The sequence below is a fragment of the Taudactylus pleione genome, unplaced genomic scaffold (assembly GCF_031769625.1).
Source record: "Taudactylus pleione unplaced genomic scaffold, aTauple2 ptg000290l, whole genome shotgun sequence".
Taxonomy (NCBI): domain Eukaryota; kingdom Metazoa; phylum Chordata; class Amphibia; order Anura; family Myobatrachidae; genus Taudactylus; species Taudactylus pleione.
The window spans coordinates 7,876,086-7,902,329 of record NW_028284692.1 but is presented as its reverse complement, the minus strand read 5'-3'; the positions used below and the strand labels follow the sequence as shown (position 1 = coordinate 7,902,329).

Here is a 26,244-nt window from a genome sequence, read left to right as displayed (position 1 = left end):
CCTCCGGGACCCGCCACGGACGACATCGTGCTGGGTACACATAGTTAAGTGTGTACCCAGCATAACACTTACCGAATCCCTCTACTTAACTTCCTATCCTCATTTATGTTCTTAGGGCTTATCTGGGGCAGAACTATGGGAGACAATGGAGGCGCCTTCCGCCAGGCTCCAGCTCTGAAGGGGCACCTCTTCCATTGTCGACAACATATTCACTGCACTTAGGGCTGCAATTATGTACCCAATACATGGCGCCCCTTCTCGGCACCAATGAAGCCACCATACACTAGTGGAGAGATCCATGTCAGACCATCAGCTGCTGCCTTCGTCTATCTATAGCCTGTCTGCATGCGAATTGCTTCATTACAGTGTCAGCGGCTGTGACGGGGGGGGGCACCAATTTATAACTTGCCTCCGGGCATCTGGGATGAACTTACGCCACTGGGGCTTATACAATGCAGCAATCTCTCTTTTGGAAACATTGTCACATTCCATCAGATTAATTTCCAGTTTTGCTTCCTTCAATAAATAACTCAATGGAGCCATCTCAATACAATGGTTTTAATCTGCTTTTGTTAAACTTTTTTCCTGTCTATAATTTGCTTGTTTCTACTTATCCTGCTGTTAATAATTTTTTTACATTGGTGTTGTAAGCACTAGTGAGATCTACCATTTTGTTCTGTATTTGTATTGGAGGTGCTAAATAATAAATAAATATATATATATATATATATATATATATATAAAAGCAAAAAAAGAGAGAGAGAGAACTTCTACCCATATGAGCACAATCTGCAGTGAACATCTCTTCCATAGGGTTATATATACACACTGAAATTCTAAAAGTCATGGGATAGGTGCCTCGTGTAGGACCCCTTTTGGAGATGAAATATCCAATCCATCAGGCACCCACTATCGCGTCCCGTTAGAACTCTGCTAATTCACGTCGCCTTGCCATGAGCAGCCTAGCCTGTGTTCATACTGCCTCACGAAATGTCAGATTACAACTTATGCAGGTCTGGGCATTTCCAAGCAATCACAGTATGGTGGCACCACCTGCCATTACCTTTACATAGTGCTATCCCATGACTTTTGGCACTTCAGTGTATATTTACACATGCACACTGGCATGTAACCTAGCAGAATGTGCAACACATGAAGGGCTGAGCAAACAGACAACAATCTTAACGACTGATAACATTCAAAATAATAAAGTGCCTGACGCAGAGTTCAACAGATGGCGACTGAATTTACTGCCGTGTTGTGTGTACAGAACTAAAACGCATATATTTGCTGGTATGCAGAATTGTACATATCTTGTGGCTGGGTGTCCCTATCGCATTCCTCCAAACTGTCCCACTGTTCAGGCACTGTCCCGCCATCCCACCCACGGTCCGCAGTGTCCCACGGTGGGAGGAAGTTGGGGGAAATCAATGTCAGCGCTGCATAGCAGAGCAACAGCGGAATAGATGCGGGGAGCATGCACACGGCATCTCTTCACCGTGTGGGGAGCTGGGAGCAGCCCAGGAGAGCCGGGAGCAGCCCAGCATTTCCAGGGATGCTGGGCTCTCCCCCGGAGTGATGAAAAGGGGGAGGTGCTGCGAGGCCACCCCCCTTCACAGCAAGGCCATGCCCCCTTTTCGGGCAAGTGGGGGTCTCGAACTTATCATTTACAAGTTAAGAGGTATGCTATCCGATCACATGTTTTCATAGCCATCATCATTTTCATTGTGCACTTGAGCCAGCCCTATCCCTGGTGCAAGAGATCCATCTGAAAACAGGTGTAATGTACATGTATACACAACGCCGCATAGCCCGCAATGCCATCAGCATGCATTCTCTCAGCTTAGTGTACATGAGCAGGCCCAGACACATTCTTTGTGCAGCAGGTGGAGATACTCGGCTTGTGTACGATTCTGCATTGCACGTAGGTGCCGGCACATGCACAGGGCGAAAACGTGCAAAATACACTCCGAAAATGGGATCTCGATCCAGTTCTCTTCCGCCCCAATGTAAAGAGTGATGAGTAAGGGTTACGTTTGTCTACTTACCTTAATCTGTTTGATTTCATATTGAATTCTTTTGATGGGATTCCCATAGACATCATTTCCACTGTCCACCTCTTTACCCACAATGGCCTTAGCTCTGATCACTGCATGGAAAGAGTTGAATAGATTTAATATGACAATCGCAAATAAGTCAACACAAAAGCCCTTTATGAGAAATATAAGAAACAGCAAGTGAAATATTCTTGTCTCCAGCACAAAGTTAATAAGACACCACGGAACACTAGTATCTCTGTGGCTTACAGCCAGCTTCTAAACACTTATAGAATATAGTTTAGTCTTTTTGTACCTACAGTATATGAATATTCCAGCTATGTTATTTGACTGTAATTCAGAGAACTACCACATGCACACACACACCTCACACACACACACACACCTCACAAAAAAGCTTTACCTAACGTAAAATAGGATTTACACACAATCTCTCCGAGTAGTCAAATATGTGTTATATGGTAGATGAGAAGTAGGGACATACGGTTATTCAAGGTGTCTAGGAAGAGAAGAATAAACTTGTGAGATGAATGGTAAATTGTACGGGGTGGTAATCTGTGGACAGTAATGGGCGGTGGTGTGGAATGATGGCTGTGGGTAGCAGCGAGATCCAGCTCTTCTCCTCTCATGTGCTGCTGAATCATTAGACAAAAATGCATCCAAATTCTGAGAGGATTTGTTAGAAACAGAGAAGCTTTGTGGAGGGAACTGCTAGTTTGCACTTTCCAAGCCAAAACCAAAGCAACAGAGCCAAGAGCTAGTGCAAAACGCGTGATGGAAGGGAGGAGAATCAGAAAGAAGGAAGAGGGATAGATAAAATACTATGATAGTGGAGGAGAAGAATGATGATGGAAAACTATAGAGACCAATATCTCTGGTAGGAAAAACTGGATCCTTGTATATATGCCATTAATTGTGTAGGGTCGCAGTTGGCATGTTATTCATTATTCTCAGTAGCAGTACACAGACATCATTGAGTGTTTTCATGCCTGGAATATGGCTTCTTTTCAGAAGCACGAGACAGACACAGATTGGATTAAGATGTGCAAGTGCACGAAGCTGTAATTGAACCACAGGAAGAAAAATAACTAGCAGAATGTAAAGCAGGAGGCAGAATTCCGATACCATTTACACAAAGTCTGTACCTTAATGGCTAATTATATCATGCAAAATGTGAGCAGTGATTTTAAATTCCTTACAATATGATGGGATATAAAATAATACCATGGGTATAATAAAGCAATAGCCACATATTAAAAAAAAAAAAAACTTTTTATTTTTTTTTATTTTTTAGATCAACTGTTTATTTTCTATGCCTTTGAGTTATACACTTAATACTCCTTCACACGACCATGCTACCTTTCAGCCACTAACAAACACCTGAAAACAACCACTCACACACCCCTTGTTATGGCCCTGACCTGGAAAATGCTACATGCATCAGAAGACACTGATAATAGATAATGTAACCATGGTTCTGTATAAAGCTGGGTACACACTTAACAAATATATTTGCAGATCGAGTGATCTGCAGATATATCTGCAGGTGATGGTTGTTCATACACACTGAACAACCACCATCTGTCTTCTGGATGCAGATCCCACTGACTGGGCGGCGTGTCGCACCCACCTCCCAGCGGCCTCTGCTGCAAGTGTACGGGTGGCACAATGGACAGATATATTGGGCATCGGCTGTGCAGCACAGCTGACACAATGTCTGTGAACGACGTCGTTTACAGACATATCGCTGGCACGCACTGGCCAACGGGCACAAGCAGGGAAGGTTACCGCTAGGCCGGTCCCATCCTTCACTCTGCCAGGCCAGTGGACACTGGCACTGCCTGTCGGGCCAGGCCGGCCGCCGATTCATATGTCTGCCAGGCCCTGCTGCCGCGCTTCCGGGATTGCGTTCCACTGTGAAACGCAAACCGGAAGCTCCTCTGTCCCCTCCGGGCTTGACCTGGGGCAGCTTCCATATGCCCCCCGGGCCTACCTCCCGCAGCCGCGTTTACATGGCTGGCTACGGGAGGGAGGTGTGACACAATCAAAGCAGCCGGACACTTCGCTGCTCTGAGCTCCTCTCTCTCTCAAGAGCGCAAGATCGTGACTGCTGTGCGACCACACCACTGCAGGAAGGAAAGCTGTTGCTAAGAAACCATCTAAAGTAAATAAGGTACAATTGCTGATGGGACAGGGTGCTGTGTTAAGTGATTATTTAAGAAGGGATTATTGTGATGTGGTTATTAGAGATTGGAGAGTGCATTGAAGGGGGGAGGGGCGTGCTGTGCGAGGTGGACATTGAAGGGGCTGGGGGGGAGGGGTGCTGTGACCAGACCTGCCCCACAGACTCTACCCTGTCACCCACCACATCTGCCCCACAGACTCTACACTGTCACCCACCACATCTGCCCCAGCGACTTTACCCCATCACCCACCACATCTGCCCCAGAGACACCCTGTCACCCACCACATCTACCCCAAAGACTTTTCCCTGTCACCCACATCTGCCCCACAGTCTCTACAGAGTCACCCACTACATCTACCTTACAGACTCGCTCACCTTTTCACTAACCACACGTCCCCGCAGACTGTCTCACCCTGTCACCCACCAGACCTGTCCCAGCAGACTTTCATCCGGTCACCCACCACATGTTCCCGCAGACTCTCATCCTGTCACCCACCACACATGACCCCGCAGACTCTTACCGTGTCACTTACCAGACCTGCAACAGATTCTCTCACCCTGCGAAAGACCAGACCTGTCCATGCAGAAAGGACTGAAAAGTCTGGGCCCCTTAATTGCATTTGCATCCCAGTATAAAAGTTGCCAGCTAGCTCCTGTCCCCTCCCTCAGCCTCCACCACCTGTCCGCCCCCTATCTCCTTGGGATGGGTCGGGCTGTCCCCTGGGGCTGCTTGGAGGTCAGCTGAGCCACGCAGGGAGGAGAGGGGTGTGCGCTGCTGCAGCTGTGTAGATGGGATTAGGAGCTGGCTGTCAGCGCTATACACGGAGGGAGGGACGGCGGCCGGAAGCTGTGGAGATGACTTCTTTCCGGTGAGTTTCATCCACTCCCATTCTGCCCGCTTCTTTCTACCACTACTCCCATCCTGACCCCTTGTTTTCACTACTACTCCCACTATTACTCCTATCCTGTCCCCTGCTTCCAAGATATACAGTACCCCCCAGTCCCAGGGATGGAATGGGTATGTAATGCCGGCTGTTGGGATGCCTCCTGTCAGAATACCGACAGCGGCATCTCGATGGTTGGTATCCCAACAGGGGTCGGGGAAGTATTCTTACCCTTCCCCCCCAAACCTAACCCTCCCTTCTTGTACCCTAACCCTCTCCACCCCGCACCCTAACCCACCCCGTGCCTAAACCTAACCCCCCTATTTCATGCCTAAACCTAACCCTCCCCCCATAGTGCCTAACCCCACAACCCAGTGTTGCTTAACCCTCCTCCCTAGGGGTGCCTAACCTCCCCCCCAAAACCTAACCCCCCTCCCCCTGCTGCTAACGCTAAGGAAGCCCCGGACTTGCCTCGTTCGGCCTGGCGTCCTTCGGCGTTCCAGCGTCGGGCTTAAGATAGGCGTCGGTATTTCAGTGCCTATCTTAAGGGGATGTAGTCAGGAAAGCGGCGGTCTTACTTACCTCTGACGGGATCTTTATGTGACGGCCTTCCAGCGTTGGTATTTCATCCGCTGGGCTTAGGGCCGGCGGTAATTCATACAGATTCCATCTTAAGTCCCCTGTCGGGATTTCAGTGTAGGTATGGCGACAGGCAGCATTGCGTCCGCCGGTTTCATAACTACATCCCCCAGGGAAATACACTCACCACCCTGCCCCCAGGGACATACACTCCCCACCCGACCCCTGGTCCCTTAGACACACTATCCCGCAATCTCAGGGACATATACTATCCACACTATTTTTTCTTGTTCTTTTTTCATGTGAATGTTATGTTTTTTTAATGGGTTTTTTCCCTCAGGGGGCTAATTTTTTTTTTTTCCTGTTGGGGGCCAATGTATTTTATTGTGTTCTGTAGGGGCATTGTGTTTGTTTTTTTTCCTGTGGGGGCCAATCTGTTTATTTTTTTTCATGTGCAATGTTTTTCGCCTGCGCATGCGTCTGCATTGCACCACGCATGCGTCCCGATGGCGTTTGTACAGAGTTGCAGTACAGATGTAAGTATGGCCGTGTTATTGGAGTGACATGGGCGTGTTGCTGAAAGTGGTTGCTTAGAGAGATGCTGAATTGCTCACATTGGAGGCCATACTCAGACGGATGATTTGCATCTAGCTTAGTGCAGGTGAATGTTTCAATGGTGCGACCGATTTGGTCTTTTACCTACAAAGCATGATTGCAGCATCTGTAGAAACTGACAGTGGGCATCTCTGTCCTTGCAGATTTATATGTACACCAGGGAAGGGCAATGTAGCTGCATTAGCATAAAGTTGCACATGCAAAAGATGCAAGGAAGGCCGCAACTGCTGTCCTATGAGGAGAAATCCCACCCTGTCGACAGATCCCACCACCTCAAAAGACCTCGCCCCCATTAGGGCTGCTTCCATAAATTTCTTGGGCTGGTTTTCCATCTCAATCCGCCCCTGGGCACAAGATATATTGGCCAATCAATTGATTGCCTAATATATCAGCAAGTGTGTACCCATGTAGCCAGCATAAGGGACAAATGTTTTATTTATAAAATAACATTGTGAAATGTTTATTAATAATAGTTACAAACTAATTACCAGATGACACAGAGGGGTCAATCCAATTAGGTGTGAATTTCGAGGTGCCAGTTGCTATTTTCTGTTCGAATTCCCATAGGGAATTTATTTTGAACTCCAATTAGCAACTCGCACTGAACCGCACCTACCTGATGGTGAAAGATGGAAAGGAAAAATTTTATTTAAGGTTAAAATGTCAGGACACTGTGCTGAACCCCTTGGACACCCCCCTAATGACTAATTAGGCAATTGGAAGTTTCCAATTATCTTAATTAGTCCAATAATTACATTTCATTTTTTGGGGTAAAAAAGAAAAATTGTCCTCAAATTACCCCAAAATCAACTTTTTCGTTAGTTTAGGCACCCCAAGTTTAATTTCAATATTTTTTAAAATGTAAAAATAATTGTTTTATGCATCATTTTTTTACAATTTTTCAAGGTGCCCTCAAAGTATCCGAAATTCACCTTTTCCTACTTTAAATAAAAAATGCAAAATCAATTAGTTTGAGATTAAATGAAAAAAAGTGGGGTTTTTTTTTTTTTTTTTTTTTAAATTATGAAAATCAAACCTACAATACCTTCCTAATGTCTACAAACATGCTTCTATATGGTCCTGCTAATGAAATTATCAATTTTGGGGGGTCCAGGAGGGTCCTCCCACTTTCATTCACCTCTCTCACATCGCATTTGGCAGTCAATTCGCAAAACTCCGCTACGAGTCTCGTGAATAGGTATTTTTAACTGGATTGGAGAATTATCTGGATTGCGCATTCGTGCAAAGTCTGCGAGTATCAAGAAACAAACTCGCAATTCGCACCTAATTGGATTGACCCCAGAATGTTGTAGTGTAATGGCAGATGAGGCTAAACAAATAAATGTATACTTATAAATTTAGGCTCTTAAAAATACGCATGCATCTGACTGGGAAGACTGTTGTTAGGTGGATGCAAGTTGTAGAACCCAAAAATACCATATTGTTCTGAATTGTGTTGATTTTTCAGTATCCGCGATGAAGCCTACATTACTTGGAGTAACTAGTTATAGATCCTATACTGTCTATAGGGGAGATGTACCAAGGGGATGTGGACAAGTGGAGGTGTTGGCCATAAAAAACAATCAGCTTCTACCTATCATTTTATAGAAGGTACTTGATGAATACTAGCTAGAAGCTGATTGGATGGGATGAAGTTAATAGACTGGCGGAGTAAATGCAGCCGGTCTATATCCCGACTGCTAAAGCCCGACGGGGGACTTAAGATAGGTGTCAAAGTACCAACGCCTATTTTAATCCCAACGCCAGAAGACAGACAGACGACGGACCGAACAAGGTAAGTCCGGGCGTCTTAGCACTTAGCAGCACGGGAGGTTAGGCTATGGAAAGGGGGGGTTAGGGTCAGGTACCCCCCGAGAGGGTTAAGTTTAAGGTGTGGGAAAGGGGGGTTAGGTTTGGCACCCCCGGCAGGGACTTAGGGTTAGGCACCAACCTGGGAGTTTTAGGGTTAGGCACTACTAAAGAAGGGTTACGGGGGAAGGGGGGAGGAGAGGGTTAGGGTACTTACCAGCGCTAGTTGGCATCTTGTCCTGTCGGGCTTCTCCTGTCGGGTATTGAACTGGTGGCTAAACAGCCGCCTGTATTTCATACCCATTCCGATTAGTTGCTATGGGTAACCTCTCCACTCTTTAGAAGGCTTCACGCATCTCCACTAATTGTCTCTTTTCCTTTGATGGATAATTCAGGAGATGTCCACCAATGTCTACCTGGTTTGAGAGATCAGGATTTGGAGGAAGTGACAGATGATAGATTTGGGGACAGTAATCTCTTTTAGAGATCCAAACTACTGTAGATATTTATATTGTACATATTACACCAGCAGGATTGCCTGCATTTATGATCTATGCAACATTTATAATGCTATAATATAACAAATATAGCCCATCATAAAAATATTTTTAACATCAATTAACAAGTACTATTGCCCCTTTAATATAATAATATTGCCCAATTAATAAAATGTAACATTAATTTTGCTCACTAATAAAATAATACTGCCCCAATGGATAATTATTAATGTAATCTGCCTCTGTATTCAATACATAATGATAAGTGTATTGTGATTTCTCTCCTTCTGTTTGGCCAGATAGCTAATCAGCATGTTTTTTAGTTATCTCGACTGTCACAAAGGAAAAGTATCCAAGACGGATATTAACAAGGAGGAGGGTATAGGGAAATATGTTATAAGATCATTAAACCTGCAGATCCTTGAGTCCAAACTTGCAAAGATTCCCAGTACAGAGGTGTGGGACAATCAGGGCCATAGAGAGCCGGCCCAGGCCCCATTACTATTGAAAGTAATGTGAGGGGGCTCAGCCCGGCGCAAATCCAGCGCCCCCCCTCACAGGCAGGGGAGAGGAGACTGTTGCTGCTGCTTAGTGACAGCAGTTTCCCACTCCTGCACACAGCAGCATGTACTGGGCTGCTGACAGTTAAGAGGGAGGGGGGAGGTGTTGGACCCGGCCCCTCCAACGGCCCGGGTAATTAGTACTCCCCTCTCAGCACCCCTGAGAACATCAGGAAGCACTGCATGAGATGTTACTGAATACTTGCCAGCTTTTTGTTTCTCCTCTCCGGGAGAAGTCAGGAGAGGAGATGCAGCTGAGCACTTTAGGGGGCGGAGCCGGACTGTCAAGTCATAAGGCCCTATCCCTGCCACGGCAAAATAGCTGCGATTCGCGGGTCTGTGGGAAGAGGGTGGACCTAAAATGACAATTTGCTGTAATTAGCCCCGCTCACCCCCTATATACCCTCAATTCCAGGCAATTATGTCCTTGTCCTGCCCACTTCCCTCGGAAGCAGGCAGGATGTGGAAGATCCGGCTGCTTTTCCGTGGGTGACTACCTAAAAATTGGTAGAGTCCAGCACCTTCTGGGAGAGTAGCCAAGTATGCTTTGCTTAGACCCCCGGTTTCCCAAACTGTTCTTGGGAGAGTTAAGTTTGACAGTACAGAATTCAGACTCTTGCAAGGAAGTGCAGCTGAATACACTTGCAAGTAATGCTATTGGAGGAAAATATATACTGTACGAACTACACTATGGGGCCTATTCATCATACCTAAAGTTTCTCTGGGGGTAATTAGGTTTAGAACTGGCATGGAGTTCTACCTAATTACCAGAGGAATTCATCATTCCTCCTCTCCCTACCTATCTATTCCGAAAAGCTGTAATTATTGCGATGACAGCTTTTTGGGAAATAGATAGTTATCCCTCTCTACACTAACTTACCGCAGCTGGAATCCGTGTTGCGCATGCGCTGTTACATCTGTAAAACCAGCGCATGCGCAGAACTACCTACAGATGCGGTAAGTTTGTGTCCCCCCCTCCGCTCACCTGCCTCCCCCCTGCTCACCTGCCCGCCCCCCCCCCCCATCCAGCACTTACCTGCCCGCGCAGCAGCCTCCAGCTCCGTCTGCTATGCTGTCACGTGTTCTCCCAGCAGAGCACAGTAGTTTTTTTTCTAAACTTTATTGTGTTCTGCTGGGAGTACACAATGTCAGCATAGCAGACGGAGCCAGGGGAGAGACCAGAGCGCCGGAGGAAAACGACAGGGGACATGCCCAGCTGAAAGCAGGTAAGTGTTACTTACTATACGCCACCTCACAGTGGCGTATGGTAACACCATCAAATTCCGAAAATACATAATTTTTCGGAATTTGATAAATACCATAATTTCCATATCCCCATACTAATGTATGGGGAGTGTGGAAATTAATGCAGGGGGACTTAGCACAGGAGATATCAGTGATATCTCCTGTGTTAAGTCTCTACATGAATACTAAAATAACGTTAATTAAGGAAAATGTCCTTAAAAACATTATTTTAGTGATGATGAATAGGCCCCTATGTGTCTAGTGTTCCAGTGCCTACCATAGGACTTAGTTAAATCAAATTGACTGAGGTACTAATTATCTTGGCTCATGCATGAATATCCCTAAATCCTGGACTGTAATGGTGGAGTATGGGAACCTCTGCTTTAATTGCTACCCAGCATCTGCTCTGCTAAAGAATATGGTCTTCATTAGTAAATAACTGTTTAAACACTCACATACATTTGCGCACAGGCACCACAAAAACACAGAAATACAAACACTGCATTAACAATAAAAAAAACACCCACCCACCCACATTTATGATTCCCATTCATGTAATTAGACTTTCCTCCCCTACTCCTTCCTTTCCCTCTCTACTATGTCAAACTCCCTCCTTTACTCAAAGCATGGGCCCTACATGTCATGCCTCCCCTACTTGTGGGAGCTGTACTGAGCATCTGTCCTTGAAAAAGCTTCTCCCATGTAGTGAAACGCGTTGGTGGTTTTCTACCCTGGTCACTGGCACTTGTCACTTTACTCTTCATTGGAGCACCGTTTTGGATTTGGGACTTTGTGCAATATTTCCAGTGTTGGTCAACATGAGTCTACATCCACTTGCATTGGAACATTGCTGACTGTACCATAGCTAATTAAAGGAATCCTCACTATCGTGATACAAGCTGGTAATATACCAACAATACAACTGGATTTTTCTGCCATTCTTGAATGACTCTTTGCTCTGTGCATATCCACTATTATATGTTGAAGTACCTAGTGCCTACAGGGTATACAATATATATGCCTTTTTAGATTGGTTTTTACGTACCCAATACATGATTATACATGTGATCATTTGATATTTCCCAATGGTTTAACCATAGTCAGTACTGAGTTTTTTATTGTGCATTATTGTTTTCATTAAATTGTAATTTATCATCAGCGCTGCTTATTGTTCGTTATATTGTTCTGCTTTAATTGCTACCCAGCATCTGCCCTGCTAAAGAATATGGTCTTCATTAGTAAATAACTATTTAAACACTCTCATACATTTGCGCACAGGCTCCACAAAAACACAGAAATACAAACACTGCATTAACAATAAAAAAAACACCCACCCACATTTATGATTCCCACTCATGTAATTAGACTTTCCTCCCCTACTCCTTCCTTTCTCTCTCTTCTATGTCAAACTCCCTCCTTTACTCAAAGCATGAACCCTACATATGACATGACATGCCTCCGCTACTTGTGGGAGCTGTACTGAGCATGGCATCTCTTTGTCTAAGCTATGGTAAGCTCTGCCCCCATTATTATAGTTTGCCGTGGAAGAGGGGCTGGTGATGGAAATAGTGCAAGAGAAGAAAAGGACTTGCACAGGGGCATTTCTAGAGGGGATGGGGCCCGTGTGCAGTCTCCGACACGGACCCCCTCATCTTGTCCGGCAGCGCACTGAGCTGTGCATGGCCAGCGCCGGAGTTATAGACTCTGGGCACTAGAGTGCGCCCAGAGTCTATAGAGCATACGCAGGTCACCGGGAAAATGGCCGCGGCGATTTTCCTTGTACTGCGCATGCACAAACGAAGGGAAAATGGCTGCAGTGGCCATTTTTCAGTCGTTTTTACTGCGCCGGAACCCCACGCCGACGTGGGACTCTGGAGAGGTAAGTAATACTATGGGTGCAGTGCGGGGCCCCCTGGACCCAGAGGCCCATGTGCCCCGCACCCATTATAGATATGCCCCTGGGCTTACACTATGTTCTTGAACCCCTACATTACAGTATAATTACTTCAAAAATGAGATTTGATTTTTAAACATACTGTAGATTACTCTGATTACCAATAAGATGACAGAGTTGTTCACTTTTCCTTAGGGTTTTGATACAAGCCACTATTATTCATTTATTTGCCGTCATGTTACTATTGAGGATCTTGATAACTGACTGGCTCAGATTAACAGATTACACTCTTCTTGGAACAAGCCCAATGTTTCCTGGACAGAGAGAGTATCATCGAATTGGCAAAGGGAACACTGGACTATAGGAGAACGTCCTGGACAAATCATCTTCAGCTTTTATCTATGAAAGTACAAAACTTGCAGTTAAAAAAAAAAAACACTGATGTGGAATTGAACCTTTAACAATCTTACAACACTAATGAGACTCAGACCGGGTGCTCGGACCAGGTCGATGGCCCCCCACAGAGCATGCGCACGACGGCGACGGCGCCGTCGTGCACATGCGTGAGACCCGCTACGACCGACAGCGCCGGTCGTAGCGTGTCTCGATCCAAAGGGGGCGAGCTGTCGATGTTGATTGACAGCTCGCCCCGTTTAGAAGATGGGCCGGGGGGGTGGCAGCCCAAACGGGGGCGTTCCCATGGGAACATAGTGATGTCAGTGGAGAGCTTCCAGCTCAGACAGAGCCGAAAGCTCTCCGGGGCTTACGACAAGGGAGACCCTACTGTAGGGTCTCGTCGTAAGCCCCGATAGTCGCGATGGTCTTGACCATCGCGACCATCACCTTAGGCGGTCGTAAGGCTGTGGGTGTTAACCCACAGCCTTACCACCGCAAAGGAGGACGTCTTGAAAATTCAAGAGGTCCTCCCCTCATTCAGACCAACCGCACGCTCTGTGCGACCGGCTCTGAATGAGGTCCTCAAACTTTCTACCAATGTCTCGTTAATCTAAGCAAATCAGAGAGGTAAGCATTAACATCTAACCTACTGAAAAGTTGTTCCTGTAGGACTCGATGAGCAATATGCTGGATTTTTTCCTTGTAAGTTCAATTTTTAGGACTAGAATTCCTGTTTGATCATTTAAGAGGAACCAGTGATCCTTACACTAAAACCTTTAAACATACTTAATTACCCACACATTAGACTGCTGCCGCTGTCTGCACTAATATTGATAATCACAGTTATTAGACAAGACACACATTATACCATCGCCTCCCCAGGCTCATGTTTATTATCTTCCCAAAACACACAGTTGCCAAAATTTTCAAATATTTTCTAGGGAAATGTGTTGCAAAGCCAAAACATTTTAGTTTACCACATGCAATAATGAATTGGTGGCACTTGAAATACTACTATTCTAAGCATTGCATGCAGACTCTCCAACATGTCCCCTTCCACCCAGTACAAGATACTTTGGCCCTCATTCAGAGCCGTATGCTCTGAGCAGATCGCACGCTCTGAATGAGGGCCGGGCTCCATTTTCATGGAGCGTCCTCCCGGACGCTCGTATAGCTGTGGGTCACCACCCACAGGCTATACGAGCGTGCTTTGTGATGGCCGCGATGGTCGAGACCATCGCGACCATCGAATTTGCGAGCCGGAGCCTGCGGTTGAGGTTTTCAACCGCAAGCTCCGGAGTGATTTTGGCTCTATCAGAGCCAAAATCACTCCCACTGACATCACTAGTGATGTCAGTGGGCCGGCTTCTGACGGGAGGCGTTCCCGTGGGAACGCCCCCGTCAGGGAGGCACGCCCCCGGCACGCCCACCAAAGGGGGCGTGCTGTCAATCAACATTGACAGCACGCCCCCTTTGATCGGACACAACGAGCAAAGGAATTTCCTTCGCTCGTCGCGTCTGGCGCATGCGCACGACGGAGCTCCCTCCGTCGTGCGCATGCTCAGTGCATAACATCGACCCACTTGCGAGCGGACAGCCGCTCGCGAGTGGGTCTGAATCAGGCCCTTTGTTCCCGAGCTACCCACTTTATTTACTATTGCAGTTAGCTATGCTTTTATGCATCCATTTTTTTAATCTGTGTATACAGTATATCATCAAATGTGTTATATTTGTATTGCTGCTCTGGTCTGCAGTTATTAGATTTTTTTTTTTAAAGTGTTTTTATTACCGATGTCTTATCAATAAGCATTGTGTCCACCTTCTTGATTATACGTTTTTTAATTGGAGGACCTTTTCCCATACAGTACCATATTGATAGCTTAACACCACTCAGTCAGCGCTCAAAGGGATTTTTGTGTTTATGTTTTTTTAGTAAAACCAATTAATACATTTAGAACAGGTTCTGCAATAGAAAATTAAGTGGGAAGTTTGGGGACAAACCATATGCCAGTATGAAGGACCTGGTTAGTTTTACTAAATTTGATTATAGTGTACTTTTTCTTTTAAATATGTAATTGAAAGGATCATAAAAAATAGTATTGTACAATAATGGGAACAACAACTTTGAGAAGCAGAACATAGAAGTAAAAGTGATAAAAGCTACACTAAAAATTATTCAGGCTGGTCTAGTCTTTTAACAAAGAAAACATTGGGATTTTGAGAGGTAGGAGAGAAGAATTGACAATAACCATAAAATAGAAAAGCAAGGGCAACACTGTAGTGATTTAAAAAAAAAAAAATACTAGAAAGGGGGAGACCCTTTGGACAACGTTTCCAAATAATACCAAGATGTCAGTTTGACAGCTTGTCTAGTATATACAATAACATGAGAAGGCAAAGTAAAACATAGGGGAGCCATATTTCAAATAATTTTTCAGGTCGGGCCTCTACATCTAGTGAACATTCAGTCCAATCCATCTGGAATAAGAATGCCTAGGAAATAATTACGATAACGAAATTGCCTCACTATGGGCTCTATTTATTAACATTATTTTGACTAAAATAAAGTGAACAAGGGTGTTTTCACACCCTTTTCACATTATTTTAGTGTCACCTATAGTTATTACAGGGCAATTCTAGTAGAATTCGTAAAATTCTACTCCAACCCCTAAGTATAACTTATTTTTAGTAATCAGATCGCATTTCCCATAATTGTAATGGGAAATGTGATCCGACCAGAGTTACTAAAAATAAAATGTGAAAAAAATACCTAGGGAGGCCCTGTGATAATAACGCCACCTGGAGGTGGCGTTATCCAGGGTCTCCCCCGGTTACCGGACTCCTGCTCCGCTCTAACGGGGAGAGCAGAGCCGGGAGTCGGTCCCAGTAATCAGCTGTGTGGTCTAAACAGACAAAAAAAAAAATATTAACTTACCTGGCTCCAGGGACCGGTGATCGGGGCTCCGGGTGATGTCCTCCCTCCGGGCAGCTGGTCTACCATAGTGCACTGCGGCCTGGTCATCAGGTGATCGGGTCCCAGTGCAGTATGGGATATCACCTGACCGGAGGCCCGGATCATGCAGGTAAGTGTAATTAAGGGAAGGGGGGTCCGCGATCGTGGGGGGCGGGGCTTAGTGGCGCGGAGGGGTAGCAGCGACGGCCGGTCGGCACATGTGTGGGCACTTTGTCATGGTATTTTTTCCAAAAATACTGTGACTAGTGTGTGGATGGGATTCGCAGGGACAGAGCTTTTTCGCAAGCTCTGTCCCTGCAAGGGATTTGTAGTGAATCCCTGTGATATTGCATGAATTCGCAATTCGAATTCAGTCGTTAATATCACACTACAATCTGCATTCAATATGCGGATTGTAGTAAGCAGAGCCCTATGAATCCATTGGGAAAAGATCATCTTATTAGCAGCGGGAGCTATCCTAGCTAAAAGCCTGGCATTACCTGCTGAATAGTGGCGTGTAATAGGGAAAGTGTGGATATTCCATAATGTCCATTCTGTATCTATAGTAAAAGTTATGCCCAATTATCCAGAGATATAGGTTTGAACTTTTAACCCAAATTCCTGCACTATAGTTCAGGACCACATGCAGTGTATTAGATCAGTGTCAATCTGAGAACACTTGAAGCACTTGGAATCTGAAGATACACCCGAAATTGCGACACCTATGTAATAATTTGTAGTGCATCTCAGCATAAAATGCGGGGACCATTTGTTTATTAAGCCTTACACAAGAGCCGATGACAGTCTGTAGGCTCATTGCCGGAAAAACATTGTGCATCTTGGCCATTCCACTCTTTAATGTGGATAAGTCCAATCTATGTCTGGAGTGAGCATGAATAAAGGAAGTGGGATAAGGCCCAAGAAATTTGTGCTGGATTGTCCTATCTAAAAGATTGGCCTTGTCTTGGGGCTTTAATCTAGATAGTAACAGATTAGCATAGCTACAAATTGAAAACATAAGTATAAGTATCCCGAAGCTGGGTAAGGGTAAAAACCGAGGAACATTCACCATCCAAGAATTGATAAACGTAACGTAAAGCCTGAAGGTGCCAAGAACAAATAATACTACAGGGATTACCATATTGGAAGTCGGGATTAGAAACAATAAGTAGAATGCAGAGAAGTGGAGTCATATCTCAATAACTAATAGCAGTCCTTGCCCCCCCTAAAATGAAAATGGTACTACCGAATCTTTCATAGCATCAGCATGAAGCGCTAAAGCTTCAGTTTTACAGTATATTTAACATGTTTTGAAGAGGATAATTTAAAATAAAAAGTTATAAAGCCAAGAAAATAAAAATAGTTTAAGAATTGCATCTAACATCTAGAATATAAGGATTTGTATTGTGCAGTTGGACAAAATTGGAAAAAAGTAAATTTTCAGGGACAAAAATTTCAGAGGACAGATCTTATAAACCAGCAACAATCTAGGGACATTTGTCAGCCAGATAGACATTCATTTGAAGTTGAACCGCATATTTATGTTTCAAATATGTATTTTAACACCTCTTTGCAATGCCATTGGATAAATCAGAATAATAGGTGCGTACTGCAGCATAGGCAAACGCAGGGGGGGTTTCCGTCTGCCTGGAAACCCCCCTCCCAAGCCCACACCATTACCACAATAGAAATAGTAATATAATAGAATTTTACAAGTGCTGCATGTTCTTGGATTGGTGCCCACATCTAAAATAAAAACATTCAGCTCAGGCAGGATACCCCTACTGGCGCACCTAATGGCTTACTGTGACCTCTGGTCCTTTATATGCTGGAATTATGACACACAATACACATTGTATGATGCATATTAAAGCTGGTTAAGTGCTAATTATGCCATCTTCATGGACTGGCCTCACTCACTCGAAAATCAAGCATTTGGAAACCCCCCTCTAGAAATCCTGCGTTTGCCATTGTGCAGTGTAGCTCATTCCTCAGGTAACACTGAGATTAAAGATTGCCATTAAAGATTATATTGGCTGATGTAGCATTGAATGTAAGCAGATATTTTTAGTAGGGGTGTGCACCGGCCACTTTTCGTGTTTTGTGTTTTGGTTTTGGATCTGGATCTTTCTTCGTGTTTTGGATCTGGATTGGTTTTGCCAAAACCACCCTTCCGTGTTTTGGGTTCTGGGTTTTGTGTTTTGGATCTGTATTTTTTTTTTAAAAAAGCATAAAAACAGCTAAAATCACAGAATTTGTTGGTTTCTCTGCTCCTATGCTATTATTAACCTCAATAACCTTAATTTCCACTCATTTCCAGTCTATTCTGAACACCTCACACCTCACAATAGTGTTTTCATGTCCAAAAGGTTGCACCGAGGTAGCTGGATGACTATGCTAAGCGACACGAGTGGGCGGCACAAACACGTGACCCATCTAGGAGTGACACTGCAGTGGCAGACAGGATGGCAGTTAGAAAAACTAGGCCCCAAACTGTACATAATGCAAAGAAAAAAAAGAAGTGCAAGATGGAATTGTCCTTGGGCCCTCCCACCCACCCTTATGTTGTATAAACAGGACATGCACACTTTAACAAATCAATCATTTCAGCGCCAGGGTCTGCCACACAACTGTGGCTGAAATGATTGGTTCGTTTGGGCCCCCACAAAACAAGCTGGCAATTAATGTGTCCCTGCACAAACTGGCTCTACGGAGGCAAGATGTCATCCTCATCCTCCTCATCCACCGATTCCTCACCCTCTTCAGTGTGTACATCCTCATCCTCACAGAGTATTAATTCGTCCCTGCTGGAACCACAGGTCCCTCTGTACGTTCTGGAGGCTGGTCTCCCTGGAAGAGTTGATAATTCATTTTATGAACATCATCTTCTCCACATTTTGTGGAAGCAACCTCCTACGCCTTTCGCTGACAAGGTTCCCGGCTGCACTAAACACTCTTTCGGAGTACACACTGGAGGGGGGGCAACTCAGGTAAAATAGAGCCAGTTTGTACAGGGACCTCCAAATTGCTTCTTTTTCCTGCCAGTACAGGTACGGACTGTCTGACATGCCTACTTGGATGCTGTCACCGATGTAATCCTTTAACAGACAGACGCACGCTTGTCGCTGCTGCTTTGAGGATTCAAGTGCGGCTACAGCCCACACAATTCACAAAGACAGAAAAAAAAAAAGAATATTTTTATTGTTTGTGGAGCACACTTTGAGGGTTACACCACCCTTTAACAGACAGACGCACGCTTGTCGCTGCTGCTTTGAGGATGCAAGTGCGGCTACAGCCCACACAATTCACAAAGACAGAAAAAAGAAGAAGAATATTTTAATTGTTTGTGTAGAACACTTTGAGGTGTCACCACCCTTTAACAGACAGACGCACGCTTGTCGCTGCTGCTTTAAGGATGCAGGTGCGGCTACAGCCCACACATTTCACAAAGACCGAAAAAAAAAAGAACAATATTTTAATTGTTTGTGTAGAACACTTTGAGGTGTCATCACCCTTTAACAGACAGACGCACGCTTGTCGCTGCTGCTTTAAGGATGCAGGTGCGGCTACAGCCCACACAATTCACATAGACAGAAAAAAAAAGAACAATATTTTAATTGTTTCTGTAGCACACTTTGAGGGTGTCACCACCCTTTAACAGACAGACGCACGCTTGTCGCTGCTGCTTTGAGGATGCAAGTGTGGCTACATCGCACACAAGTCACAAACACATTAAAAAAATAGTTTTTTATTTTTTGGAACACTTTGAGAGTTACACCACCCTTTAACAGACAGACGCACGCTTGTCGCTGCTGCTTTAAGGATGCAGGTGCGGCTACAGCCCACACATTTCACAAAGACCGAAAAAAAAAGAACAATATTTTAATTGTTTGTGTAGAACACTTTGAGGGTGTCACCACCCTTTAACAGACAGACGCACGCTTGTCGCTGCTGCTTTAAGGATGCAGGTGCGGCTACAGCCCACACATTTCACAAAGACCAAAAAAAAAGAACAATATTTTAATTGTTTGTGTAGCACACTTTGAGGGTGTCACCACCCTTTAACAGACAGACGCACGCTTGTCGCTGCTGCTTTAAGGATGCAGGTGCGGCTACAGCCCACACAATTCACAAAGACAGAAAAAAGAACAATATTTTAATTGTTTGTGTAGCACACTTTGAGGGTGTCACCACCCTTTAACAGACAGATGCACGCTTGTCGCTGCTGCTTTAAGGATGCAGGTGCGGCTACAGCCCACACAATTCACAAAGACAGAAAAAAGAACAATATTTTAATTGTTTGTGTAGCACACTTTGAGGGTGTCACCACCCTTTAACAGACAGACGCACGCTTGTCGCTGCTGCTTTAAGGATGCAGGTGCGGCTACAGCCCACACAATTCACAAAAACAGAAAAAAAAAGAACAATATTTTAATTGTTTGTGTAGCACACTTTGAGGGTGTCACCACCCTTTAACAGACAGACGCACGCTTGTCGCTGCTGCTTTAAGGATGCAGGTGCGGCTACAGCCCACACAATTCACAAAGACAGAAAAAAGAACAATATTTTAATTGTTTGTGTAGCACACTTTGAGGGTGTCACCACCCTTTAACAGACAGACGCACGCTTGTCGCTGCTGCTTTAAGGATGCAGGTGCGGCTACAGCCCACACAATTCACAAAGACAGAAAAAAAAAGAACAATATTTTAATTGTTTGTGTAGCACACTTTGAGGGTGTCACCACCCTTTAACAGACAGACGCACGCTTGTCGCTGCTGCTTTGAGGATGCAGGTGGAATCTAGACGGGATTTGGAACCGAGGACACACTACCTCCATCAATTGTCTAAATCCCACTGCACTAATGTCGGATACCGGACGCACGTCTAACACCAACATAGCAGTCAAGGCCTCAGTTATACGTTTTGCTTCATGATGACTGCTGTCGTACTTCATCCTCATCGCTAGGGACTGTTGGAGGGTCAATTGTTTAGTAAAAGTAGTGATGTTCCTACTTCCTCTCTGGGATGATGAACAACTCCCAGCAGCAGCAACAGCACTAGGAGGAAGAGGTTCTTGATCTTTCCCTATTTTATTTTTATCGGAGAAAGTTTGGTCCTCCATTTATGTTATATTGATATATATACGTGCGGCTAAAGCGCACACAAACACAGAAAATATTATTTTATTTTGGCTGGAGAGTAGTGCACTTTGTGGGTTACACCACCCTTTAAGAAATGAGCCAGCCGGGTCTTTACTTATGGGACACAGGCGCACGCTTGGCGCTGCTCCTTTGTTGATGCACGTGCAGCCACAGTGCACACAATTCACAAACACAGAAAATAATTTTTTTTTTGGTTTGGACTGGAGTGTACTTTCGGGGGTTACAGCACCCTTAACGGTCAAGCCAGCCGGCCCTTTACTTATGACACAGGCGCACGCTTGGCACTACTTTGTTGATGCACGTGCGGCTACTGCGCACACAATTCACAAACACAGAAAATATTTTTTTTTTAGGTTTGGACTGGAGTGTACTTTCGGGGGTTACAGCACCCTTAACGGTCAAGCCAGCCGGCCCTTTACTTATGACACAGGCGCACGCTTGGCACTACTTTGTTGATGCACGTGCGGCTACTGCGCACACAATTCACAAACACAGAAAATAATTTTTTTTGGGTTTGGACTGGAGTGTACTTTCGGGGGTTACAGCACCCTTTAACGGTCAAGCCAGCCGGCCCTTTACTTATGACACAGGCGCACGCTTGGCACTACTTTGTTGATGCACGTGCGGCTACTGCGCACACAATTCACAAACACAGAAAATAATTTTTTTTTTGGTTTGGACTGGAGTGTACTTTCGGGGGTTACAGCACCCTTAACGGTCAAGCCAGCCGGCCCTTTACTTATGACACAGGCGCACGCTTGGCACTACTTTGTTGATGCACGTGCGGCTACTGCGCACACAATTCACAAACACAGAAAATATTTTTTTTTTTGGTTTGGACTGGAGTGTACTTTCGGGGGTTACAGCACCCTTAACGGTCAAGCCAGCCGGCCCTTTACTTATGACACAGGCGCACGCTTGGCACTACTTTGTTGATGCACGTGCGGCTACTGCGCACACAATTCACAAACACAGAAAATAATTTTTTTTGGGTTTGGACTGGAGTGTACTTTCGGGGGTTACAGCACCCTTTAACGGTCAAGCCAGCCGGCCCTTTACTTATGACACAGGCGCACGCTTGGCACTACTTTGTTGATGCACGTGCGGCTACTGCGCACACAATTCACAAACACAGAAAATAATTTTTTTTTTGGTTTGGACTGGAGTGTACTTTGGGGGTTACAGCACCCTTTAACGGTCAAGCCAGCCGGCCCTTTACTTATGACACAGGCGCACGCTTGGCACTACTTTGTTGATGCACGTGCGGCTACTGCGCACACAATTCACAAACACAGAAAATAATTTTTTTTTTGGTTTGGACTGGAGTGTACTTTCGGGGGTTACAGCACCCTTAACGGTCAAGCCAGCCGGCCCTTTACTTATGACACAGGCGCACGCTTGGCACTACTTTGTTGATGCACGTGCGGCTACTGCGCACACAATTCACAAACACAGAAAATATATTTTTTTTTGGTTTGGACTGGAGTGTACTTTCGGGGGTTACAGCACCCTTAACGGTCAAGCCAGCCGGCCCTTTACTTATGACACAGGCGCACGCTTGGCACTACTTTGTTGATGCACGTGCGGCTACTGCGCACACAATTCACAAACACAGAAAATAATTTTTTTTGGGTTTGGACTGGAGTGTACTTTCGGGGGTTACAGCACCCTTTAACGGTCAAGCCAGCCGGCCCTTTACTTATGACACAGGCGCACGCTTGGCACTACTTTGTTGATGCACGTGCGGCTACTGCGCACACAATTCACAAACACAGAAAATATATTATTTTTTTAGCACTTGGGGGGAGCACCCCTGATGGACAGAGCACCCCCTGGACAACACTACAGCACTCCTTTAGGACTGGGACACTGCACAGGACTTTGGAGTGGACACAGCCCCTATGGAGAACTGACTGCACAACACAGTCCAGCCAGCCCCTATGGACTTTGAAGTAGTGGACACAGCCCCTATTAACAACAGCAGCACAGCACAACACAGCCAGCCCCTATGGACTTTGAAGTAGTGGACAACAGCAGCACTACACTACACTACACTACACAGCCCTAACTCCCACCCTCCCTCTTCACTGTCCACAGCCGAGTGAGAAAATGGCGCCGACGCGGGTACCTTATATAGGATCCAAAACCCGCGAGACTCGGAAGGCGGGATGATGACGTTTTGCCTCGATTTCAGATCCGAGTCAGGCGGGAAAAGTCGAGCCTGACTCGGATCGGACTCGGATCGGGGGGGCTCGGGGGGGTTCGGATTTCAGAAATCCGAACCCGCTCACCCCTAATTTTTAGCAAAACAATCCTTACACATTCATTCATATGTAGATTTGATTGAATCCTGCATTTATGATTGCTTATGCTTAGAGATATGGATTAGGGCAGGGATTGGGTTTACAGGTGTAGGCCTAGTACAGCAAGGGTGTGTTTATGCAAATGCATCAAATGCACCCCACAACAAACATGCATATATGTCCCTGCCAATATTGATGATGTCAGTCCAGGGGCGTATCTACACATTGGCCAGGATGGCAGTCGCCAGGGGCGCCGGCCGAGGGAGGGCGCCATCCAGCGGTGCCAGGTGGTAGACACGCTTGCCGGCAGTGGCGGATTAAGGATGGGGGGGGGGACGCATTTTTCTTTTTGACGCGCGCCGGGTCTTCTCCACAATAAAAATAAAAACTTTATCTGACAGCGCAGGCAGGCGTGCACTTCAGCAAGCTGCACGGCCTGGGGGGGGGCTGGCAGCAGCAGCCGCCGCCGCCTCATCCATGTTGCGACTGTGCAGGCGGGCCGTGCAGCTTCCCGTAGTGCGCACCTGCCGACGCCGTCAGATGAAGTTTTTTTTTTGTACAGAGAAGAGTCGACCCAGCGCACGTGACACAATGCCGCACTGCTGAAGAGAGGACAGAGGAGCCGCGGCCCGTGAGAGCACTGCAGCAACAAGGTAAGAAGTGGGGATTGGGGGCACAAAAGGGGATCTGTCGGGGCTGGCTGGGGAGTGGGTACTTAGAAGGGGGGACTGGCTTGGCAGTGGGGAACATAACAGGCTGGGGCTGGCTGTTGAGTGGGGGCCCAGAAGGGGGTTGGCTGGGGAGTGTGGACTTAGAAGGGGGGCTGCTGGGGAGTGGGGGACATAAAAGGCTGGGGCTGGCTGTTGAGTGGGGGCGCAGAAGGGGGTCAGCTGGGGCTGGCTGGGGAGTGCGGACTTAGAAGGGGGCAGCTGGGGAGTGGGGGACATAAAAGGCTGGGACTGGCTGGGGAGTGGGGGCACAGAAGGGGACCTGCTAGGGCTGGCTCTTAGAATGGGGACTGGATGTTTTTTTTCCCTGTGGAAGCCAATGTGTGTTCTTTTAATATTAAAAATAGTAAAAGCTGTCAGAAGCGACAGGGCTGTGAGTGGGGAGAGCTGGGGGGGGGGAGGGGGGGCGCCAGTCCCTTATTTTGCCAGGGGCGCTCTGACCCTTAAATACACCCCTGTGGTCAATCAATAGTTGCTTGCAAGTGACTGATTACATCTAGACCCCACTCACTGTATAAAATCATTAGTGAGGCTGCTACATTATAGGATGTAGTGGCCATTCTCATTTTGATTTTTTTTAAAGGGGAAAACAACAGATTATTTTATTTAATTAGTATGTTTATTTTGTATTTGTGTTTAATTTAATATGGTAAATGCATTTATTAGTAACATTGTATATATTGACACTTCATTAAAATACTATATTGTGTACGAGTTTTGTAGTGTAACTTTAGCATTCACTACTAACACTGTTGAGCTACATCGCCAAGCATAAACCAGGCCATATAGCTGTGTTTTTCCCTGGTACAAACCTGGCACTTATACCACTGTTGTCTCCTGGTGTAAAACTGGCACATATGCTTCCCGTGCAGACACATTTTTTTGCCGCATTTCCACGGTGTTTTTGGTGCAATGTGTCCAACTGTACATCAGCATCATATAATGTCAAAAGCACAAGTTACTAAGTAGAAGTGCACATACGGAACAAGCACTAATATATACAGGTTGAGTCTCCCATATCAAAATACCCCTGGTCCCAAGTATTTTGGATATCGGAATATTCCGTAATTTTGAATATTTGCATACCATAATGAGATATCTTGGGAATGGGAACCAAATCTTAACACAGAATGCATTTATGTTTTATATACACCTTATACACACAGCCTGCAGATAATTTGCAATATTTTGTGGCTCAAACAGTTTGTGTACCTATATGAAATGAATTTAAAATACACCTTATACACAGAGCCTGAAGGTAGTTTTATACAATATTTTTAATAATTTTGTTCCTTAAACAAGGTTTGTGTACACTGAACCATCAAATAGCAAAGGTGTAACTATCTCAGTCATGCTAAAAATATTCTGTATTTCGGAATATTTGGATGTGGGAGACTCAACCTGTATAGCATAGATCAGTGGTTCCCAAACTTTTTTGAGTCACGGCTCCCTAGAGTATCAGCACTGTTTTCATGGCACCCTAAGTTTAAGTTTGTTATTAAGAAATTCTGGAAAAAAAAAAGTAGTAAAATAGTAAAGTGAAGTACATTGTGCTGACCTGTCATTCTAAGGCTCAGTTATTTGGTCTTGGACAGGTTTGAGCTTCTATTTGTGCACATATTTACATTACATTGACCATAAATAATTTGATTTGGTGCTGAACCACCAACCTGAGGCACTTCTGCAAGTGTCCCAAGGCACCCCAGGGTGCCACGGCGCACAGTTTAGGAACCACTGGCATAGATGATATTATATATTCTGCAACAAAATAAAAACTCTTTTGAGAACCAGTGAAGTTCTTCATTCATACAAACCAATAACGGAGACCAGCGGTGGGTCCAGAGGTGGGGCTGCAGCGCAGTCTATCATTCAAATAGGAGAGCCACACCAACTGCCATTTCACACGCTGCCAAACGTCACCAGCTGGGTCTCACTGGCAGTTAGTGTGGCTCCCCTATTAGGACTGCGCTGCAGCCCCAGCTCTGGAGCTACCATTGACGGAGACCTAAAGGAGGGACAATTTAAAAAGAGTGCTCCAGAGATTGGATCTAAAACAGGGTATACAAGGTATGTGAGCAGGAAAGTTCCTGGCCCTATTGCCACCTGTAATGACCAGAGCTGTTAACTTCCTTTTCTTAATGCCGTTTAATTAAAAAAAAAAAAAAAGGATCTTCTACATATTAAACTTTTGTACTCCAGTGAGCATATCAGTCACACACATGTTCCTTTCATATCACCCCAGGCACTCCTCTAGAAGAGTACATCAGAAAGGGGTGCACAGTAACAAGTTGACATACAGTACATTACTCAGAAAACTGTGTAGGGGAGAAGAGAGTACACTATGGATGCAAGAGGCAGAAGAATGGGAAAAGCTGGA

At 45.4% G+C, this 26,244-nt stretch overlaps 1 protein-coding gene across 1 annotated transcript in view; it reads right to left on the bottom strand.

Moving 5' to 3' along the window:
- The window catches only part of TIMP2 (TIMP metallopeptidase inhibitor 2), a 61,091-nt gene that overhangs the window by 22,093 nt on the left and 12,754 nt on the right, over positions 1-26,244 (bottom strand). Inside the window, exon 2 of the mRNA XM_088482716.1 lies at positions 2,049-2,149. Coding sequence (XP_088338842.1) covers positions 2,049-2,149 — 101 coding nt within the window. The remainder of the gene's footprint in view (positions 1-2,048; positions 2,150-26,244) is intronic.